The 20053-nt window shown below is 35.7% G+C and overlaps 1 protein-coding gene across 1 annotated transcript; it reads left to right on the top strand.

Annotated features, from left to right (window-relative positions):
- The first annotated feature begins 14640 nt into the window (after positions 1-14640).
- Positions 14641-19922, top strand: LOC121967372 (rab GTPase-activating protein 22-like). Its single transcript, XM_042517538.1, has 5 exons — positions 14641-15138; positions 16246-16381; positions 16505-16554; positions 18200-18253; positions 18547-19922. The coding sequence occupies exons 1-5, from the start codon at positions 15032-15034 to the stop codon at positions 19781-19783; spliced, it is 1584 nt and encodes a 527-aa protein (XP_042373472.1). The 5' UTR covers positions 14641-15031; the 3' UTR covers positions 19784-19922.
- The last annotated feature ends 131 nt before the right edge of the window (positions 19923-20053 follow it).

Raw genomic sequence — 20053 nt, 5'->3', positions numbered from 1 at the left:
CTAAAAGTATTTTACACATTAAAAAATAAAAATTCTACATCAACTATATAATTAAAATTGATTCATGTAGAAATTAAGAGAAAAAAAAACTAACAATATTATTGGATCTTAAAATAAATACAGAGTATAAGGTCTTATATAATTAAGTTAAGAAACCCTAAACTCTATAAAAAAAGGGAAAAGTCCAAATTACCCTAAAAGCTATAAACAAATTAATATATAATCTAACATCCCCCTCAAACTCACGATACTATAGCTAGAAGCATTGAGAGTTTGTCAGATAAGAAACAAAAACATGAAGCGAAATATGCCTTGGTAAATATATCAACAATATGTACCTTTGAAGAAACAAAAGGCAATGTGATGGTGTCAATCTGAAGATGATGACGAATAATGTGACAATCAATTTCAATATGTTTCGCTCGCTCATGAAAAACTGAATTACGTGTAATTTGAATAACACTCTGATTATCACAATATTACGGAGTAGGTTGATGAAGAAAGACAACCACATCCGTAAATAATCAACGCAACCAAACTATCTCACAAGTAGTTGAGGCCATGACACGATACTCAGCTTCTGTGGAAGATCTAGAAATAACATCTTCCTATTTATTCTTCCAAGAAATGAAGGAATCACCAAGAAAAATACAGAAGCCAATGGTAGATTTGCGATCCGTAGGATTACTAACCCAATTCGCATCAGAGTATGCACGCAGTTCAAGAGATGAAGTAGAATGAAATAAAAGACTTTGAAATTGAGTGCACCGAACATACTTGAGAATACGAAAAAGAGTAGCCCAATGAACTGTAGTTGGTGCAGCAATAAATTGACTAACCACATGAACAATATACGCAATATCTGGACGAGTCACGGTGAGATAAACCAAGCTTCCAAGAATAGTTTTGTACAAACTAGGATCCGGCAAAGGTGAGCCATCAGATGGAGAATATCGAGCATTAGTCTCAATAGAAGTATCAACAACTCTATTATCAGTAAGATAAGTACACTCAAACATATTAGATATATACTTTGACTGAGATAAAAGATAACCTTTCGGAGAATAATCAACTTCAATGCCCAGAAAGTAGCGTAGTATACCCAAATCTTTCATAGCAAAACAATCAGCCAACTCAGATTTCAAGAAAGCAATTCTATCAGAATCATCACCAATAATAATCATGTCATCAATATATAATGATAAAAGAATACAATCTGTACTCGTACATCTAACAAACAATGTTGAATCATGATTACTAGGATGAAAACCAAACGAAGTAATCACTATAGAGAACTTCTCAAACCAAGCACGAGGTGCTTCTTTGAGACCATAAAGCGTTTTACGAAGCCTGCAAACATCACCAAGTTTATGTGAAATACCAGGAGGAGGTGTCATTAAACTTCTTCATAAAGATCACCATTTAGAAATACATTCTTGACATCTATCTGAGATATTCTCCATCTACAAACAGAAGCAACAGTAATCAGAGTACGAACCGTTGTCATTTTTGTAACAAGAGCAAATGTTTCTTCATAATCCATGTCATACTCCTGAGAATAACCTTTAACAACAAGGTGAGCTTTGTATCGTTCGATAGATCCATCAGATTTAGTTTTGATCTTATATACTCAACAAGAACCAATAGTATGTTTTCCTGGTGGCAATGGAACCAAATCCCATGTATGACTATGATGCAAAGTAGTTAGTTCCTTAGTCATAACACTCTGCCAAAGTGGGTTACAAACAACTTCTCTATAAGATTCAGATTCAGAAAGACAATGAATAGATGCAACAAATGAAGCAAAAGAACGAGAATAACAAGAGTAAGCAAAATCTGGTAGTTTAGTAGACTTACAAACACGAGTGGATTGACGACGGTAGAGAGAAGGATCATACGAAATCTCAGGAGATAATTGGGTAGTGGCAGAAGGAGGAACATGTGGAGCGGATATCTCGGGAACCAAAGTACAAAATTTAGTTGAACTACCAGTAGGATTTGTGGATGAATCTTCCTTAGTATCGTTATTGAAAGGATCAATGCAAAGCAGATTTGACTTTGTTATATTTTGCGAACTAGCCAGAATAGAAAAAAATGGAATATGCTCAAGAAACACAACATGACGAAAGACATACAATTTTTAATTGACGGGATCAAAGCAACGATATACTTTTTGACTAACACCATAACCCAGAAAGACGCAAAGAGAAGATCGAGAGGATAACTTATTACGCTCTGCATGTGGACGAAAGACAAAGTAAGTATAACCAAAAACACGTAAAGAGGAATAGACAGTATCATATTCATACAATTTTTTAAAAGGTGACAACCCTGAATTATGTGAGGTTAGAATTCTATTAATGACATGAGCAGCAGTAATGATTGCTTCCCCCCAAAAGGCACTAGGAACACTAGCAGACAATAAAAATAAACGGGATATTTTAACAAGATGTCTATATTTCCGTTTAGCCACGTCATTTTGTTCAGGAGTATCTGTACACGAGGTTTGATGAATAGTACCATCAGAAGCAAGTAAATGTGAAAATTGATTTGAAGTGTACTCACCCCCAAATCACAATGAAAATACTTTGACACTAGAATGTTGAGTTTTCACAAGAGCTCTAAAGTTATTGAAAATTGTAAGATACTTAGACCTGTGTTTCATAAGATAAACCCAAAAATAACAAGTGCAATCATCAATAAACGAAACATAATACTTTGACCCCCCTTTTTTAGGAATAGGAGAGGGTCCTCACACATCAGAATGGATAAGATCAAATGGAATAGAAGAAAAAGAAAGACTTTTAGAAAATGGTAAGGTAGAAAATTTGACCAGTTTACAATCATTACAATCAGAAATATCAGAACTTTTTAATGATCCTAATGTTCCTGTAGAAGCTAAAAACTGCAAACGAGGTGCTGAAATACGACCTAAGCGATAGTGCCACAAATAAAAATCAGAAGATGAACGACTCAGATGAAAAGACGATAAATCCACACTCGAAGTTACAACTTCTGGTAATTTAAGTTGATCTAAAACATAGAGTTCTCTTTGTCTATGATCTGCCCCAATCTGCCTTTGAGATTGCGGATCCTGAACATAACAATTGGATGAAGAAAAGAGACTAGGTATCCAGACTTACATAATTGACTAACAGAAACAAGATTTAAAGTAAGACTCGAAATATAATAAATATTAGTAAGAGATAAAAAAAATATAATAATTGAACAACACCTACTAATGATATATGAGTACCATCAGCAGTCACAATAGATATAGATGAACTGGGAGAAAAAGAAACAAAAAATGATAATTGGATGACATATGATGAGAGGCACCAGAGTCTAAAATCCATAAACCTGAAATACCTGAAATACCAGAGGATGACAAACCTATATGAGAGGAAGCTGACATAGTAGAGGGTTGTGAAGCAAGGAACTGTTGAAACTACTCAAACATATATGAATCAGATTTCCATGAAGCATCTGCACGACCAGGCATGATGACAGAACGAATAATTTTCAGAATAACTAAACTGTAAGGAATTTGTACGATCCGCAAAAACTGATGTCAGGACGACCCGTGGTCACACAAAGAATCTAAGGTAGAAAAGGATGTCAAATGTAGAAATCAATAACGTAGGGTGTTGGTGTCAAAATTAGTAGAAAAAGACGTTAGTACCAAAATTAGCAACATAGGGCTTCAACACCGAAATCGGTAGAAAAGAGCGTTGGCGTTGAAATTGACAGCATAGGACGTCGGTGCCGAAATCGACAGAAAATAACGTCGGCGTTGAAATCGGTAGAAAATAATGTCGGTGTCGAAATCAGTAGGACAGGACGTTTGTGTCATCGGTAGGATAGGATGTTGGCACCGAAATCGATAAAAAATATATTTCGACACTGAAATCAACAGCAGCAGGACAGAAAATAGATGTCAGCATTGAAATTAATAGTAACAGTAGGAGACGACAGCGACAACAAGAAACAATAATAGAAGACGGTAGAGAAAATTAGGTCAGAAAAAGAGAACCATTTTGATACCATGTAAAAATTAAGAGAAGGAAAAAATTTTTATATTATTAGATCTTAAAATTGATACAGAATATAATGTCTTATATAGTTAAGTTAAGAAACCTAAATTTTTTTTAAAAAAAAATAAAATAAATACTAAATCTCCAACGAATACTTATTTATTGTTTAATTATGATACGGAACTCAACACCCACTGTATCAAAAATATATATATTTATTGTTTAATTATGATACGGAACTCAACACCCACTGTATCAAAAATATATATATTTATTGTTTAATTATGATACGGAACTCAACACCCACTGTATCAAAATATATATATATATAGAGAGAGAGAGAGAGAGATTTGTTCCGCTGCGGAACAAACCTTGCGGACCGCGTGCGGACCGTTGACGTGGCAGCTGCCACGTCATAAGTGAGAAGGAAGGTTTCTAAACATCTCTTCCGCAGCCCTAACGCGTCTCGACGTCTCCGCGTGCCTTCTTCTCGCGTCCGCCGCCAGGGGTTCTGCTTTCTTCCGCTGCCCTTCTTCTCGCGTCCGCCGCCAGGGGCTCCTTCCTTCTCGCGTCGTTCGCCAGGAGCAGATCTGACGCCTCCCGCCGACCTCAGCTTCCTCCTTCTCGCGTCGGACGCCACCAGCCCTCGGCAGCCCCCCTCCCCCCTCGCAAGCTCTGCTCCTCACTAGGGTTTCTCTTGTATAATTTCGGCGTGTCGGAAACAACTAGCCCTAAAAGATTCGAGCCAATATAACGCAAATTCGGGATCGATCACTCCCTTTACTAGAACAGTAGCACTGGGTTGGATTCAAAGCTATCCCTCACTTCATCACATTGCTGAGATCCCGTCTTCTCTTCTATTCTGCCATCGATTTGAGATTTGGAGGTATCCTTCTTACTTCTGCACCCTCCTTACATTCTCTTATTTTGTTGTTGACTTTTGGTTCCTGCTATCGCTTCCCTATCTTTGTTTATTCCTCGGTTAGGTAATTTTTTCACTTGCGTTCCAGGACTTGTCCATGCAAATTTAGTTTGATCTATAAAATTATTGTTTTTAGTCCTCTGGTATATTTTTGCAACTTAATCTTTCCTTAGGTTTCATGGAACTAGATTTGCAAATGATTTCTCATCCAGGGCTAAATTGTTGGCCGATTCATACAACGGACCTCCCGTTTAATAATGTTTTTTGAGAAGTGCACTGATAGAAGAATTTAGTACAGATTCTGTTTTACTAGACTTGCAGTTTCTATTGCAGTTTTTAACACTTATGCAAATTGTTATTGTTTAGATTAATTTTGTTAAATTTTACTGTTTAGGTTGTTAGTTTCTTTTAACACTTATGCAAAATGTTATACGTCTTTTCATGTTTAGATCTTTGCATGTGGTTTCTAAAGCAAATGTGTCTTAAATAACTGATCTGCCCATCCAAATGTTCCATATATTGTCACTTGAATACCATTTAGTTTAATTGATGTTCGATCTTAGCGTTTTGTACAGCTTGACTCATCCAATTAGATTGGATATTATTTTCTTCAAGTAATGTTTTTAATTAAATTTGCAGTTTTTATTTTATAAGAAATCAGTTATGTTTCTTTGTCTAATTATGTATTGTCAATTATAATGTGAGGGTGCCTAGAAATGGAAGAAAATAGAGCTGATGATCATGAATACATTCCCCAAGTTTCACATGATCGAAAGCCACAAATTGGAATGGAATTCTCATCACTAGAGGATGCATATTCGTTCTACAACCAATATGCACGAGAAGCTGGATTTAGTTCAAGGATGCACACGAGCAAGAAAAATAAGATAACAAATGAAGTAACGTGGAAACAAATTGTATGCTTTAAAGAAGGGCATACAGATCTAATGCGGTGGAATAAACATGCAAAAGTTGATCAAATGACAAGGGAAAGAGCACGTGGGTCAGTTAGAACGGGATGCAAGTCAAATATTGCATTTGCCAAGAAACAAACTGGACCTAATTGGGTTGTCAGTAGCTTTATAGAAACCCATAATCATCCACTCGCAACTCCATCAAAGGTGCATTTGCTACGCTCACATCGTAATGTTTCTGCAGCAAAGAAAGCTTTAACACAACAATTTTCAGAGGCTAATGTGCCAACTTGTCAACAAATGCGATTATTAGAGATTGAGTATGGAGGGCCTGAGGGTGTAGGTTGCACAGAAAGAGATATTAGAAATTTTGAAAGAAATCTAAGGGATGAACAAAAGGGTATTGATGCTGAAACACTGATTGAGTTTTTTACATCTGAGCAAGAGAAGAATTCGGCTTTTTTCTTTGATTACGAGACTGATTCAGATAACAGATTTAGTAGATGCTTTTGGGCTGATCATATATCAAGAAGGGCATACAGTGTATTTGGTGATGCAGTTGTATTTGATACGACATATAACACCAACAGATATGGCTTGATTTTCGCACCATTTGTAGGAGTTAATCATCATCATCAAACAATTCTTTTTGGTTGCGGGTTTCTTAGTGATGAGAAAACTGAGTCATTTGTTTGGTTGCTTACAAAGTTCTTAGAAGCCATGCCTAAAGGTGCACCAAACATTATTATCACTGACCAGGATCCTGCTATGACAAAAGCTATTGCACAGATTTTCCCTCAAACAGCGCATCGATATTGTTTGTGGCATATATTGAATAAATTTCCAGATAAATTAGACCCTTTGACTTTCCGAAACAATTATCAAAATATAAAGAATGTCATTGTAAATTCTGCAACACCTGATGATTTTGAAAAGTCATGGGAAGAAGCTATCAAGTGTGGTAACTTAGAAAATAATGATTGGCTGTTTTTGATGTATGAATTGCGACACAGATGGGTGCCAATATATTTCAGCCATATATTTTGTGCTGGAATGTCAAGTAGTCAAAGATCTGAAGGCTCACATGCATTTTTCAAAAGTTACGTCTCAAATAAGAACTCATTGATGGATTTTATCACCCGTTTTAATAGAGCACTAAGACACCAAAGACACAATGAGTTGGTTGCAGACCATATTGATATGAATGAATATCCTAAGATTAATACAAACTGGCCAATGGAAACTCAAATGGTTAAGGTGTACACAAAAAAGAAATGGTTGGAATTTCAAAGTGAAATGATCGAGAGTCATGGTTATTATGTGCAACATGCATTTACAGGTGTCGACTCAGTGGTTTACCATGTGATGAAATTTCAAAGTGCTTCTTCCTCCAAATCAAGGGTGCTCACGCATGATAAACAAAGGGACTACATATCGTGTAGCTGCACGAAATTCGAGTTTGAGGGCATTCCATGCAGGCATATGTTAGCTTTTTTCCGTATCAACCAAGTGTTTCATTTGCCTGATACATATATACTTAAACGATGGACAAAAGATGCAAAAGTTGGAGCAGTATATGGTTTGGGTGAGCAAAATTTCAGTGATGATCCAGATCCAGAAAGGTTTTTGATGTCGAGACACTCAAGGTTATCCTATAAAGCTTCAGTATTAATTGATGATGCATCTTTAACTAATGAGGGGACAACCTTCTTGGATGAACAATTTGATTGTATATACAATAAAATTCAAGAGATGAACATTAGTAGAACATCCAGTGATAGAAGTCAAAGGAAGAAATCCATGGATGAGGGTCTTGGTATTATTGATCCTTCTTTAGTAAGAACAAAGGGATGTGGGAAGAGGTTGAAATCATCAAAGGAGAAATCAACATCAAATTTGAGGCTATGTCATGGATGTGGACTTCGAGGAGTGTCACATGACAAGCGTAATTGTCCAAATTTACAGCAAGGGTAAGTGTGGATTAATTTTGCTAATTTTACTTGCAAGGACATATTTTTTTTATTACATTTTCTATATATGACAATGTGTTAATTATCAGGTCAACTCAAGATAATTATCATAACAGTGTTGACGACACATATGAACTAGATTTGACATCTATAGCTGGTACTATCAAAGTTTTAATATATTAAATTATAGTGGTTCATTAACAAAATAAAATTAATAATTATTTTTATTGTTACAGGTTCTAACAACATGCGTTAGGATGCATGTAATTATCTATGGTTGGTATTCATCTTTTTCCTTTACTTGTATGTTTGATTGGTTTAGTGCATCTCTTCGTATGGTATGCTTATTATTATTTGGTGGAAATGTTGGTTTCATGTGCCAGTCATGTTTAGTGTCATTATGTTTGGTTGGTTTAGTGCAACTATTGTTGTCATTATGTTTAGTGTTGTTATTTGATTGGCTTATTATTGAGATTGACTTTTTAGTGTCTTGTTCATTGGAAACAGTTATCTGCAACTCATGTTTATGGTTTTTATTTGGGGAAGAAGTTCGGCCCAAGTGATCTCAGGTTACACTTAATGAAGGTATATATTCTGTTGCCTCATTTTTACCTTCCCCTCTTCTATCTGCATTGCTTACTTCAAATACCATAACTAAATTGTACAAGAGAGTTTTATTCTTTTATATTCATTGGACATTCTAGTGCACCATTCGTGTAAAGCAAAGGAATAATGTATTTGCTTATGTGTGTTATAACTTTTGATGCGGAGGACAAATGATCTTGAATTGGCACTCTTCTGTTTAGCTTGAGTACCATCAATGATAAACTATTATATGCCACGGGACAGTGCAAGTTTTTTGTTTTTTGAATCCTCCTGAGCAAGAAATAATGAAATGCCATAAACTTGTAGACCCCATAACTCTACTGTTGTTTTTTCTGACAAGTATTTCATAAACAAAAACTCAATGGCAATATATGGTATCATGTATTACAATTGGTAATTGGCTTCTTTTAGTTAAAGAGTGTGTTTCAATATATTCTGTTGCATCATTTTTACCTTCCTCTCTTCTATCTACATTGCTAACTCAATATCATTTTACCTCTTATACTGTTTAATTTGTTTATCCAATTAGGTTGATATTTTGCTGCGTGGATATCTTGGTTGGAATTCACAGCATGGTGTTCAAGTGCTTGAAAAAGTTTTCCCAAATGTAATTTTGTGTAAGAGCCACAGAAGATAGCAGTTTGGTAATTGAGTTTGCAATGGGAGTGAACTAGAAGTTTATTTTCTGTTGCTTTTTCAAACCGCGCAGGATCTGTATTCTTAATTCTTGTATTATCTGATATCTTAAACTATTATCTTACTTTTCTCTTCTAATGACTATTTATTGTGAAATATTTTGAAGATATGACATTTATTGTGTTATTGTTGCGTATCACCTAAATAAAATTTTTTATAACTCATAAGATTTTGTACAGCCGGAGTGCTAAACACTAACACTTCTGAGTTAAAATTCTGAAATGTCGCAGTTAAGGTACTTCAGCATGAAAATATTAGAGCCAAGACTAGAACTAGAAAACAACTTTTGAAAAATAATGAATCAGTATGACACCGATTAAGATGTACATTGCTAACTGCCATTAGAAAAAAGACAATAAACTTCTACGATGATAATTATCATAATCAACATGAAGAAAATAGAAACTCACAGTGTATGCACCATAATTCCCAACAATGATAATGAAAAGGTTAAATGAAAAATCCGATAGTTGATTAAAGTTATTGCATTGCACATCCTTATTCAACCAGACTCCTACATAAGATTCAAAAATAAGAAATGACAGAATCATTTCCGGGTAGAAAAACTACCTACCAATTCATCGCCTGGGTTGAGAAAAATAATCTTAAAACAGCAAATATTGATGAATGCAATATGATTGCATCATCCTATATATCAATTTTTATCTATTTAACTTGTAAACATATCAGAATATATGAAGGAAAACTACCAACATCTTAAACAGGAAAGCGTACTTCTATACAAAAAATTGAAACTTCAGGTTTAATTGGTTCTGATTCAAATTTAATTCTATACCATGTGAAACAAAATCAATTAGAACTCTATTAGAACTCCAACAGATGAGCTGACAATGAAGCTCAGCTAGATTGTATTACACTTGGAGAGTTCTAAAAATTTATCATAATACACTTGTAGGATAAATCTATATTTCTAAATTTACTATCAAGATTTTTTTAATGAAATACATACAGTTATTAGAATTATTTAGAGCTAAATATGTATAGAGCAATTCATAACTAAATATGTATAGTGGGAAAAGGGTAGACATCAAAGACAGAGTACAACAATTCATAAAACTAAATATGTATAGAGCTACTCAAAATTGATCCATTACAACTTACAAAATCTAAACAAAATACAAGTACATGTTTTTAATTTCCCATCTAATTTCCTTGTCACATTACAACAATAGTACTACTATACTAGATCAACCAACAAACAAAACAAATATATAGCTAAAAGAATTAAGTTCACTATCACTAATATCCAGACCATAAATGGTACATTCCAATTTCTCATATTATGGTCAGGATAAGCAACATGCTCACTTCCTACTCTTGGCTCCACTCTTGGCAGCATCCTATAATATATATCATTGGTGTCTACATTTAGTCCAGTATCGGACCTCACCCACTTTAACCATCCATGCTGCCTACATCCATAATATAGTCTTCCTGGGTTCTTGATGGATCTAGACACTAGCACAAATGCTGTTAATCCGCAGTCCTTGCATCGTACAGTTTCATATTTGATATGGTTGATGCTGCTATTACTTGATGATGCCATTCAATAACAACCTAAACAATAAAATTTAACAAAAGTAAGCTAAACAATAAAATTTTGCATAAGTATTTAAAACTGCAATAGAAACGACAAGTTCCATATAAACTTCGAAGACCAAATTACTCTGTTGTTACTTATACAAACTGCTGCTGTTACTTCGAAGACCAATAACATTTTGCATAAGTGTTAAAAGAAACTAACAACCTAAACAGTAAAATTTAACAAAATTAATCTAAACAATAACAATTTGCATAAGTGTTAAAAACTGCAATAGAAACTGCAAGTCTAGTAAAACAGAATCTGTACTAAATTCTTCTATCAGTGCACTTCTCAAAAAACATTATTAAACGGGAGGTCCGTTGTATGAATCGGCCAACAATTTAGCCCTGGATGAGAAATCATTTGCAAATCTAGTTCCATGAAACCTAAGGAAAGATTAAGTTGCAAAAATATACCAGAGGACTAAAAACAATAATTTTATAGATCAAACTAAATTTGCATGGACAAGTCCTGGAACGCAAGTGAAAAAATTACCTAACCGAGGAATAAACAAAGATAGGGAAGCGATAGCAGGAACCAAAAGTCAACAACAAAATAAGAGAATGTAAGGAGGGTGCAGAAGTAAGAAGGATACCTCCAAATCTCAAATCGATGGCAGAATAGAAGAGAAGACGGGATCTCAGCAATGTGATGAAGTGAGGGATAGCTTTGAATCCAACCCAGTGCTACTGTTCTAGTAAAGGGAGTGATCGATCCCGGATTTGCGTTATATTGGCTCGAATCTTTAGGGCTAGTTGTTTCCGACACGCCGAAATTATACAAGAGAAACCCTAGTGAGGAGCAGAGCTTGCGAGGGGGGAGGGGGGCCGCGAGCAGAGCTTGCGAGGGGGGAGGGGGGCCGCCGAGGGCTGGTGGCGTCCGACGCGAGAAGGAGGAAGCTGAGGTCGGCGGGAGGCGTCAGATCTGCTCCTGGCGAACGACGCGAGAAGGAAGGAGCCCCTGGCGGCGGACGCGAGAAGAAGGGCAGCGGAAGAAAGCAGAACCCCTGGCGGCGGACGCGAGAAGAAGGCACGCGGAGACGTCGAGACGCGTTAGGGCTGCGGAAGAGATGTTTAGAAACCTTCCTTCTCACTTATGACGTGGCAGCTGCCACGTCAGCGGTCCGCACGCGGTCCGCAAGGTTTGTTCCGCAGCGGAACAAATCTCTCTCTCTCTCTCTCTATATATATATATATATATTATAAAGTAATCAAAAGAATTAGAAACTTTAGAATTTAGGCAACTCCTTTCCATGGTATCCGGGCGAGATTAATGGGAGCTCTGTACCATTATTCTTTACGATGAAATTTACATATTTTCATAATTATACAATATTGTCCTGTCCGCCTTCAATCCAAAGGAAACATCACATTAAAGGGTGTTGTGATTACTGCTGTGTTTCTTCGCTTGCCATGTCCCTTCGCATGCAAGAAGTTTGGAAAGTCAAAGAGGTCGAGAAGAGTGCTCGACAAGTTGGAGGGTTCAACGAGTCGGCAAGATCAAACTGACTTGGCACTCGACCAATCGGGAAGTCAGACCGGTTCAACTTGGCAAATCGACGTACGACTCAAGAGATTACGAAGTAGACAGCTTTGGCTTAGGCATCAGAATACTCTACAAGATGTCACGTGGACTCTATGTTAAGTTTTATTTATCATTTTTATCAGCACACTTGATGTATATACCAAAATATAAAATCATTGGTCAGTCTGTGGGTCGTGGGCTTAGAGTACTGTCCTCCCAAGATTAATTGGATTAAAAATATATATACCTTAACTTAAAACGTATTACTAACAATCAAAACAACTCAATTGAGTCCAACCATATTGCATTGATAGTTTCCCAACAAATTGACGGCGTAAAGTTTGATAAAGTATTCCTTCCTGTTTTTTACCACTTCCCTCACGCATCACGCCACCTCCTTTATGTGCCTCATGTGAAGGCCAACCAAATGCACATGGACTCAAATAGCGACGTCCCTTCAATTCCAATAACAATCAATAAATCTAGTCCTCCTTGAATGGTCGATATGGATATTGATTGAGAGAAGAATATTAGACTTATTCGGTTCGGACTTGTCATCGGAGATATGGTTCGATTTTTTAATGTATAAATACTATTTCAAGTTATCTTGTATTCCTTGCTTAGGAAGATTATTCGATTAAGATTAAATAAATTTTTGTAATTTACTCCCTTCTAAAATATATAACATCATTCTTAAAAGATCGTTAAGATGATGACTTCATCTTTTACTATGGAAAAAAATATTTGGCACTAGATTTGCATCACGAATTGACTTTCAAATTGTTTAGAGATCCTTCATTCTTCTCAATTATTAATTCACACTTGTCTCTAATGGTGGAAAATTTTAAATTGTTTTTAAGAGTTTATCTTTATCCTTTCAAGATTAAATAAGTTAAATTAGTACGAAAGTTAGATCCACGCTAAATAATTAACTAGTCAAGTGGTATGCTATTGGATTAGTAGTGAGTGGTGACACTAGTGATAGAGTGGGTTGATCGGACCATACATTCATTTTAGCTATAAAATATCGTGTAAAATATAGAAAAACAAAATAAATATCAAGGTGATAGTGATATCTCATAAGAAAAGTTACGAATGCATTATTTTCATGGAAAATCTAATTCTTCTATTGCAACTAAATTAAACTAATATTTTAATACATTAATAGTGTTAAAAATCCCTTTGAATATAGTTCACTCACCTCATCCGACTAGACCAAACAAATTGATTGTTGTATGATTAGTTAAACATATAGTTACTTCGATATATTATTATACACGTTCAAATTCTAACGAAATTATCAAATACATAAAAAAAAATATTGTGACATATATATCTCAATTAAGTACAATTCTACCAACTTTAAGATTTTGTTTTTAAAAAGAAAGATCTCCGCGGATACTTAATTAATTAGAAGATGATAATTTTACTATAATAAAATAAAAGATCAATTTCTAACGGAGGTATAAAAAAATCTCTCTCATCATTTAATCACTTAGCGATCGACTATAAATTGATCCCATAATTTAATTACCTCTTTCATATAATTTAAAGACTATTCATATAATTTATTTTTCTTCGTATAATTTGAAAATGGATTGTGGAAGATATCAGATAAACTTAATTATTATAATTATTTCCTTAAAATTAAATAAATAAATATTTAATTTTTGTCACAAGTGAAGGATGGTGGTGGCGGGATGACGGTGAAGAGGACTATGATGCTAGTCAACATTTATGATTAAAGCAAATTAAAAAAAAAATCATAATGATTAAGGGATTCAAATATATTTATTTATTTATTTATTAAATTATTATTATAATTATTTTAAAAACAATGACTTATCATTATACGATTGTGTTCCCAAAAATTTGATTAATAAAACAAATATCTTTTTTTTATTAATTAACTCCTAAACTTTTTTCCTCTTTTCACATTTATGACATTTTATCAACCTATATACTAATTTCTTGAGAATTATGAAATAATAGTTAAGTAAAATATGGAAATATTCCTCAATATTTTATTAATTTTATTTTTTTTAAAAAAATTGATCAGCATTAAAAATATTAACGTATTTTAAGTAATAATTTAGAAGAATAAAGTAGGTATTTTATAGCAGACCGCGGTATTTTAGTTATAAAATTATTTTTAAAAAAAGTTAGTAATTTTGTCGGGACATTTTGAATTAAAAAAAATAAGAAGAATACTTGAACTAAAAAAAAGGGAGACTGAGGGAATTTTATTAGCATATATATTTTTTTCTTTTTGTATTTTCGATTATACGGCGATAGAGATTTTTTAAAAAAAAATTAATAAAAAAATTTAAACTATAAATAAATGCTTTTGGAGAAGGTTTGCTTCGACCCAAGTTAATAAAACCCACCATCCACTTCTTCTATCCCCTTTCGGTCACGCGTGCTGCCAAAAATCGTGTCGACTCGATCGCCGATACCTTTTCCTCAGTACCGAAACTCCGGCGCCGGATCGCGATCTGCCACCAGCCAGCGAGGGTGGAGGGACGGAGGAGCCTCCGGTCGGCTTCGGCGGCGAGGATCTGTTCCTCTTTTTTCCGGCGGCCGGATGCCGGAGCCTCAGCGAGCGTGACGGCCTCGGCCGTCCTCTCTCCTCTGAATTTTGTTTTCTTGAGTAGCCGAGATGAGATGAACGACGAATAGGGGGGGGAGGAATCTCGTCGTCTTTGGTTTCGTAGGCGGTTGGGGGGTAGAAGGGAAAGTAACTGGGAGGGGATAGCTAATAGATGAAAGGATTGAGGCATTCGCCTTCGTCCTCGTCGCTTCCCTTGGCGTCGTCCTGGATCCATCTGCGGTCACTTCTCATCGTTGCTTCTGCCACTGTCCCCGATCGGTGAGTTATCAAAATCTCTAGTTTTTCCCCCTTCATGGAAGGAAAGTGTTTTCTGTTGAGTTCCTAGCTATATTAGGTAAGAATTTTCTTTATTTGCTCTACACTACATCGCATCTCGGAGAGGAGATTTCTTTTCAAGTTTTTAATTCATAGCTTCATTAATTAAAGCATGAAAGGGAAGGGATTCATCTGTTGCTAATTCAAATCTTTTTTTTTTCTTCTCTTTGTTTCTCAGTATATTTCCATCTTAATTTACAAAAAAGGTCTTTTTGTTTTTGCTTAATGATCTTAGTTTCAACGAGTTTTTGGGGGGCTTCATAGTTTTGATCTAAAGATTGTTAATTTGATATGAAGGTTCCTTCTCATTCCCATTTCCTACACTGCCCCATTTGTTAAATGAGTAATTTTTTGCTCTCAACGAACATCAAGTTCATATTGATTGTTCAATTTCAAAAATCGTTGCCCCTCTTGTTTCATTACATGGTGCCCGGGTGTTGGGGCCTCATAGAAGTCTCCAAGAAGAGAAGATTTTTAGGCAGGATTGCAAGGTGTAGAATGAGTTTGTCTTTTTATTTTACATCCAATTTATTTTCTAATCTGACATCTGACTGACGTCGAGAGATAGATTGATAAGAACTTCCTTACTTTAAGTTAAACTGCTACATAGCTTATAAGCCTGATATTGATGAACCTAGTAATTGTGAACATTCTTTTACAGAATTTAGATTTTGATGATTTCACAGATTGATCAATTTGATGTCCGTTGTTATTACTATGTCTCAACTCAAATTCTTCATTTGTTATTTGAGTGATCTTCATGGAGGTTACCTTTAACAATTTGATGCCTTCCCACTGACAATTCAAAATCTACTACCTTCTAGTTCGATATGATAAATTATCTACTTTTGTCATGATTTCATCAATAAATTTGGACATTAGACTGATAAATTTCATAATAGAATTTGAACTGTTAATTTCTGTAGCCAGTGCTCATATATTCATAGAAGAAGATTTTTCATCATTTCCCAGTCACCTAGTTACCTAGTAATAGGCTCTCTCTCTCTCTCTCTCTCTCTTGTTGCTGATGCCATTGTCAATTACATGCAGAGGTAGCTTGAGATCACCATGGTCTAGGAGGAAAAGAAAACATGCACTTTCACATCGACGATGGCACATGCTATTTTCATCAGAAGGGAAGTTTCATGATGGAGGAATCAAATTTATTGAAAAAGTTAGGAGTGGGGTAAGTTTTATGTCTCAAATACTATAAATTTCAATTCACTATGCAAATGCAGCACACTCCCCTTTAATTAATTATTTAAATATTATACCTACCTATATTTAATTCTAATACTTATTTTGCTAGGGAGTTGACCCAATTATCAGGGCCGAAGTATGGCCTTTTCTACTTGGAGTGTAAGTCTCTATCTGTCTCAAATCTTTAATTATTGAAGTGTACTTATGGACCTTTTACTTAGTTGTTAGTACATAATCATAGTGTATTTATTCTTGAGATTTCATTATTTTCTTCACCTGAAGTATTTTCTAGGTCTAATAAAACTCTTACTATGATAGAATGATCTAATCTTCGTAACTCCTAAGCTATCAATAACTTTATATAGAATATTTTTCCATATTAATCTAAGATACCCATATAACAAGAAATATGTGAGATTTAAATCAATACATGTTGCTTCTTATTTGTCTATTTGGTGAAAATAATTTGATCAAATCATTATTAACTTCAGCATAAATTGAAATTGATGAGTGAAAGCAACAAGGTGTCTCAGTGCATCATGTCCATGTCACTGCATAAGCAGCTCTAAAATGATAGTATGATACAGATCTACAAGTACAATTTTCAATTCTTTTCTTTATTTCTTTGTTGGGCAGTTTGAATCCAATCCATTGAGATAAAACTTACAAACTGAGGAATGATGTTTTAAAGTGTTATGGAGCTAAACAATGTAATGTGTCTTTGACATAATAGCTATGTTCTGTTGTGATACTCTTCTTTGTATGGTATACTCTTGGTTGTTAGCCAATAGTTAACCATAAATCTCTGTGAACCACGCTAACTGACTTCTGATCCTCCATAGTTCACATAAATAACCTAATGAAAGAGAATATTAATCTAAGCATGAGAGGAACAACGAAGGACTAATTCACTTCTGAATAGCTTGCCTTCTTCTGATCTTAGCTTCCCTCTTACCATAGCTAATGGGCCTTTCAGCTGTTTATGAGAGATTAGCATCTTTGAGTCTTGATTGGTGCTGGTGGAAACAGGAGGATCTAAATTTCATCTTGTCATGATGAACAAGTGTTTGCCAGAGGCAGGATTATTCGTTGGTTATAAATTAGTCATTTGACTTCTGTTGCAGCAAGATGCAGTTTTTTATTGAATTTATAGACAAAAATGAATACTTCTAACCTGCCTAGATGTAGTAGAAAGAAAAAGGAATGCAATAAGTGGTAGTCAATCCTGCGTACATATACAATCATGAAAATCAATGCATTAAGGGTTGTCAACCACAAAGCTTGAATACTCTCTGAAAAGAGATTTTTCCTTATTCCCTAATCACTTTTTTGGCACTTTGACCGTGTGCTATGAATGTAACTGAGACATAGCAAAGCACACTAGCTGGTTGAAGGCCTCAGTGAGCTTGAATTCAGACATGCTATCTCCTTGTTGCTGATTGAGGGGCCACATAGTAGGGTTGTATGCCATGGAGTAAGGACATAATGATATTTCTGCTTACAGGAGTTTCAGTTTTCCAGTCTCATTTGTACTAGCATTTTAAAATCCTTTAATTCTAGTTGTTCTTATTATTCAGATGAATGGTTGTCATTTTGGTTCAGTCATTGTTCCCCCAGATTGACAAGGGACCTTGCCTAAGCGTTGTTCATTATGTTATTATTAAGTTGGGTTGGGCTGCAACATTTTTCATGTATGGCGAGGACAATCATATTTATTCTTAAAATATCAAATATTTTGCTGCATTGTGTCTCCTTTTTGCATTTATGTGTTATAAGTTGATTGTTATTTTTGTTCTTTTTGCAGTTACGATCTCAACAGCTCACACGCTGAACGAAATGTCACCAGAGTCCAGATAAGGTAATGATACTAGACATTATAGTGGCTTAATGTTAACTCATGTTTTGTTCATTGTTCTGATTCATCATTGGTAACACTGCAAAACTGATCTCATTGTTAAGAATATGTAGAACACTTTATTTTCCAACTCATGTGAGTTGTGGTTTTAATACTTCAGTAGAAGCTTAATGGTGAATGTGGGTTTTGCCAATAAAATAAGCACTTAATCAATCGGTTCAATGATCTGCTTTAATCCCCAGTTGTTTGATTGGAGTTTCACAATCCTAGTTTCCTAATAATTTTCTCCCTCGCAGGAAAAAGTATGAAACTTTAAGGAGAAAATGCCACCAACTTCTGAGTCACTGCCACAAGGGAAATAGGTTAGACACCATAAATGAAGTCAGCAATTCAGCAAGCTCTTGTTTTGATGAGCACTGTGAGTTTCATGATTCTCAAGATGATCCAAGTGCGACCCGCAATGTTGCAGAAGGAAACTTATACAACTTTAAAGTAGATCAATCAGTTCACAACGGAAGTGATTTATTCAGCTTGTGTAACTTAGAGGAAATAGAAGACGAGGCTGAGATCGTTCAGTTTGATAACTATCCTTGGGGTACAGAATCTTCTACATCGGATGAAGATGAAACTGAAAGCTTGCTTGGATCATCAATCTCAGAAATGTTTGTGCAACATGATCCCAAGTTAACTAGAATCCCTTCATTCCGTGGGGATTTTACTCAATATAATCGAACATCTGAAGACTTCGCAACGTGGCAGCGCATAATCCGTTTAGATGCAATTCGAGCCAACTCAGATTGGGTGGTTTATTCTCTGAATCTCACTTCTGTGACTAAAGAGAAGGCACTCCAATCTGCAGCATCGGTCGGTCTTAAAAATTATGAGCACTTGGACCCATGCATGATTTACCATGCTGCTCGCATGGTTGCAGTTCTCGAAGCATACGCAGTTTATGATCCAGAGATTGGCTACTGCCAAGGCATGAGCGACCTCCTCTCGCCAATCCTCACCATAATGGATGAAGATCACGAAGCTTTCTGGTGCTTCGTGGGTTTCATGAGGAAGGCCCGGCACAATTTCAGGCTCGATGAGGTTGGGATCCAGAAACAGCTGAGCACGATCTCAAAGATCATCAAGTGCAAGGACTTGCACCTGTACAAACACTTGGAGAAACTGCAGGCGCAAGATTGCTTCTTCGCGTACAGAATGGTGCTCGTGCTGTTCCGGAGGGAGCTGACATTCGAGCAGACAATGAGTCTGTGGGAGGTAATGTGGGCAGACCAGGCAGCGATTCGGTCAGGGATCAGGAAGTCTGCACGGGGGAGGATCAAGCTGCGGGCTCCCCCGACTGACGACTTGCTGCTCTACACAGTCGCCGCCTGTGTTCTGCAGCGCCGGAAACTGATCATCGAGAGGTACAACAGCATGGATGAGATACTGAGGGAGTGCAACAACATGGCAGGGACTCTAGATGTTTGGAGGCTGTTGGATGACGCCCATGATCTGGTCACGAGTCTGCACCAGAAGATTTAATCTCTTGGTTCTTGCTTTCACTGCCATTGATTTGCTGCTCCTGTTCTTGTTATTCCTCTGTTGCAACAATGACACAATCAAACAAAGCGTTTGATTTCACATAAACGAACTAATTTAACTATGAATTTACTTGTGGAAATGTACTACAGTGGCAAAAGTATTGTCTTGAGTGTGATGGCAATGTTTGTTCATGAAATTTGACAAATTTGTATTCGCGTCCACCACTAGTCGCGAGTACATTAAATACTATCAAGTTAGTCATGATAATAG

This window comes from Zingiber officinale, chromosome 3B (genome assembly GCF_018446385.1).
Source record: "Zingiber officinale cultivar Zhangliang chromosome 3B, Zo_v1.1, whole genome shotgun sequence".
NCBI classification, from domain to species: domain Eukaryota; kingdom Viridiplantae; phylum Streptophyta; class Magnoliopsida; order Zingiberales; family Zingiberaceae; genus Zingiber; species Zingiber officinale.
The sequence above is the reverse complement of the archived record's forward strand: the minus strand, read 5'-3'. Positions and strand labels throughout refer to the sequence as shown.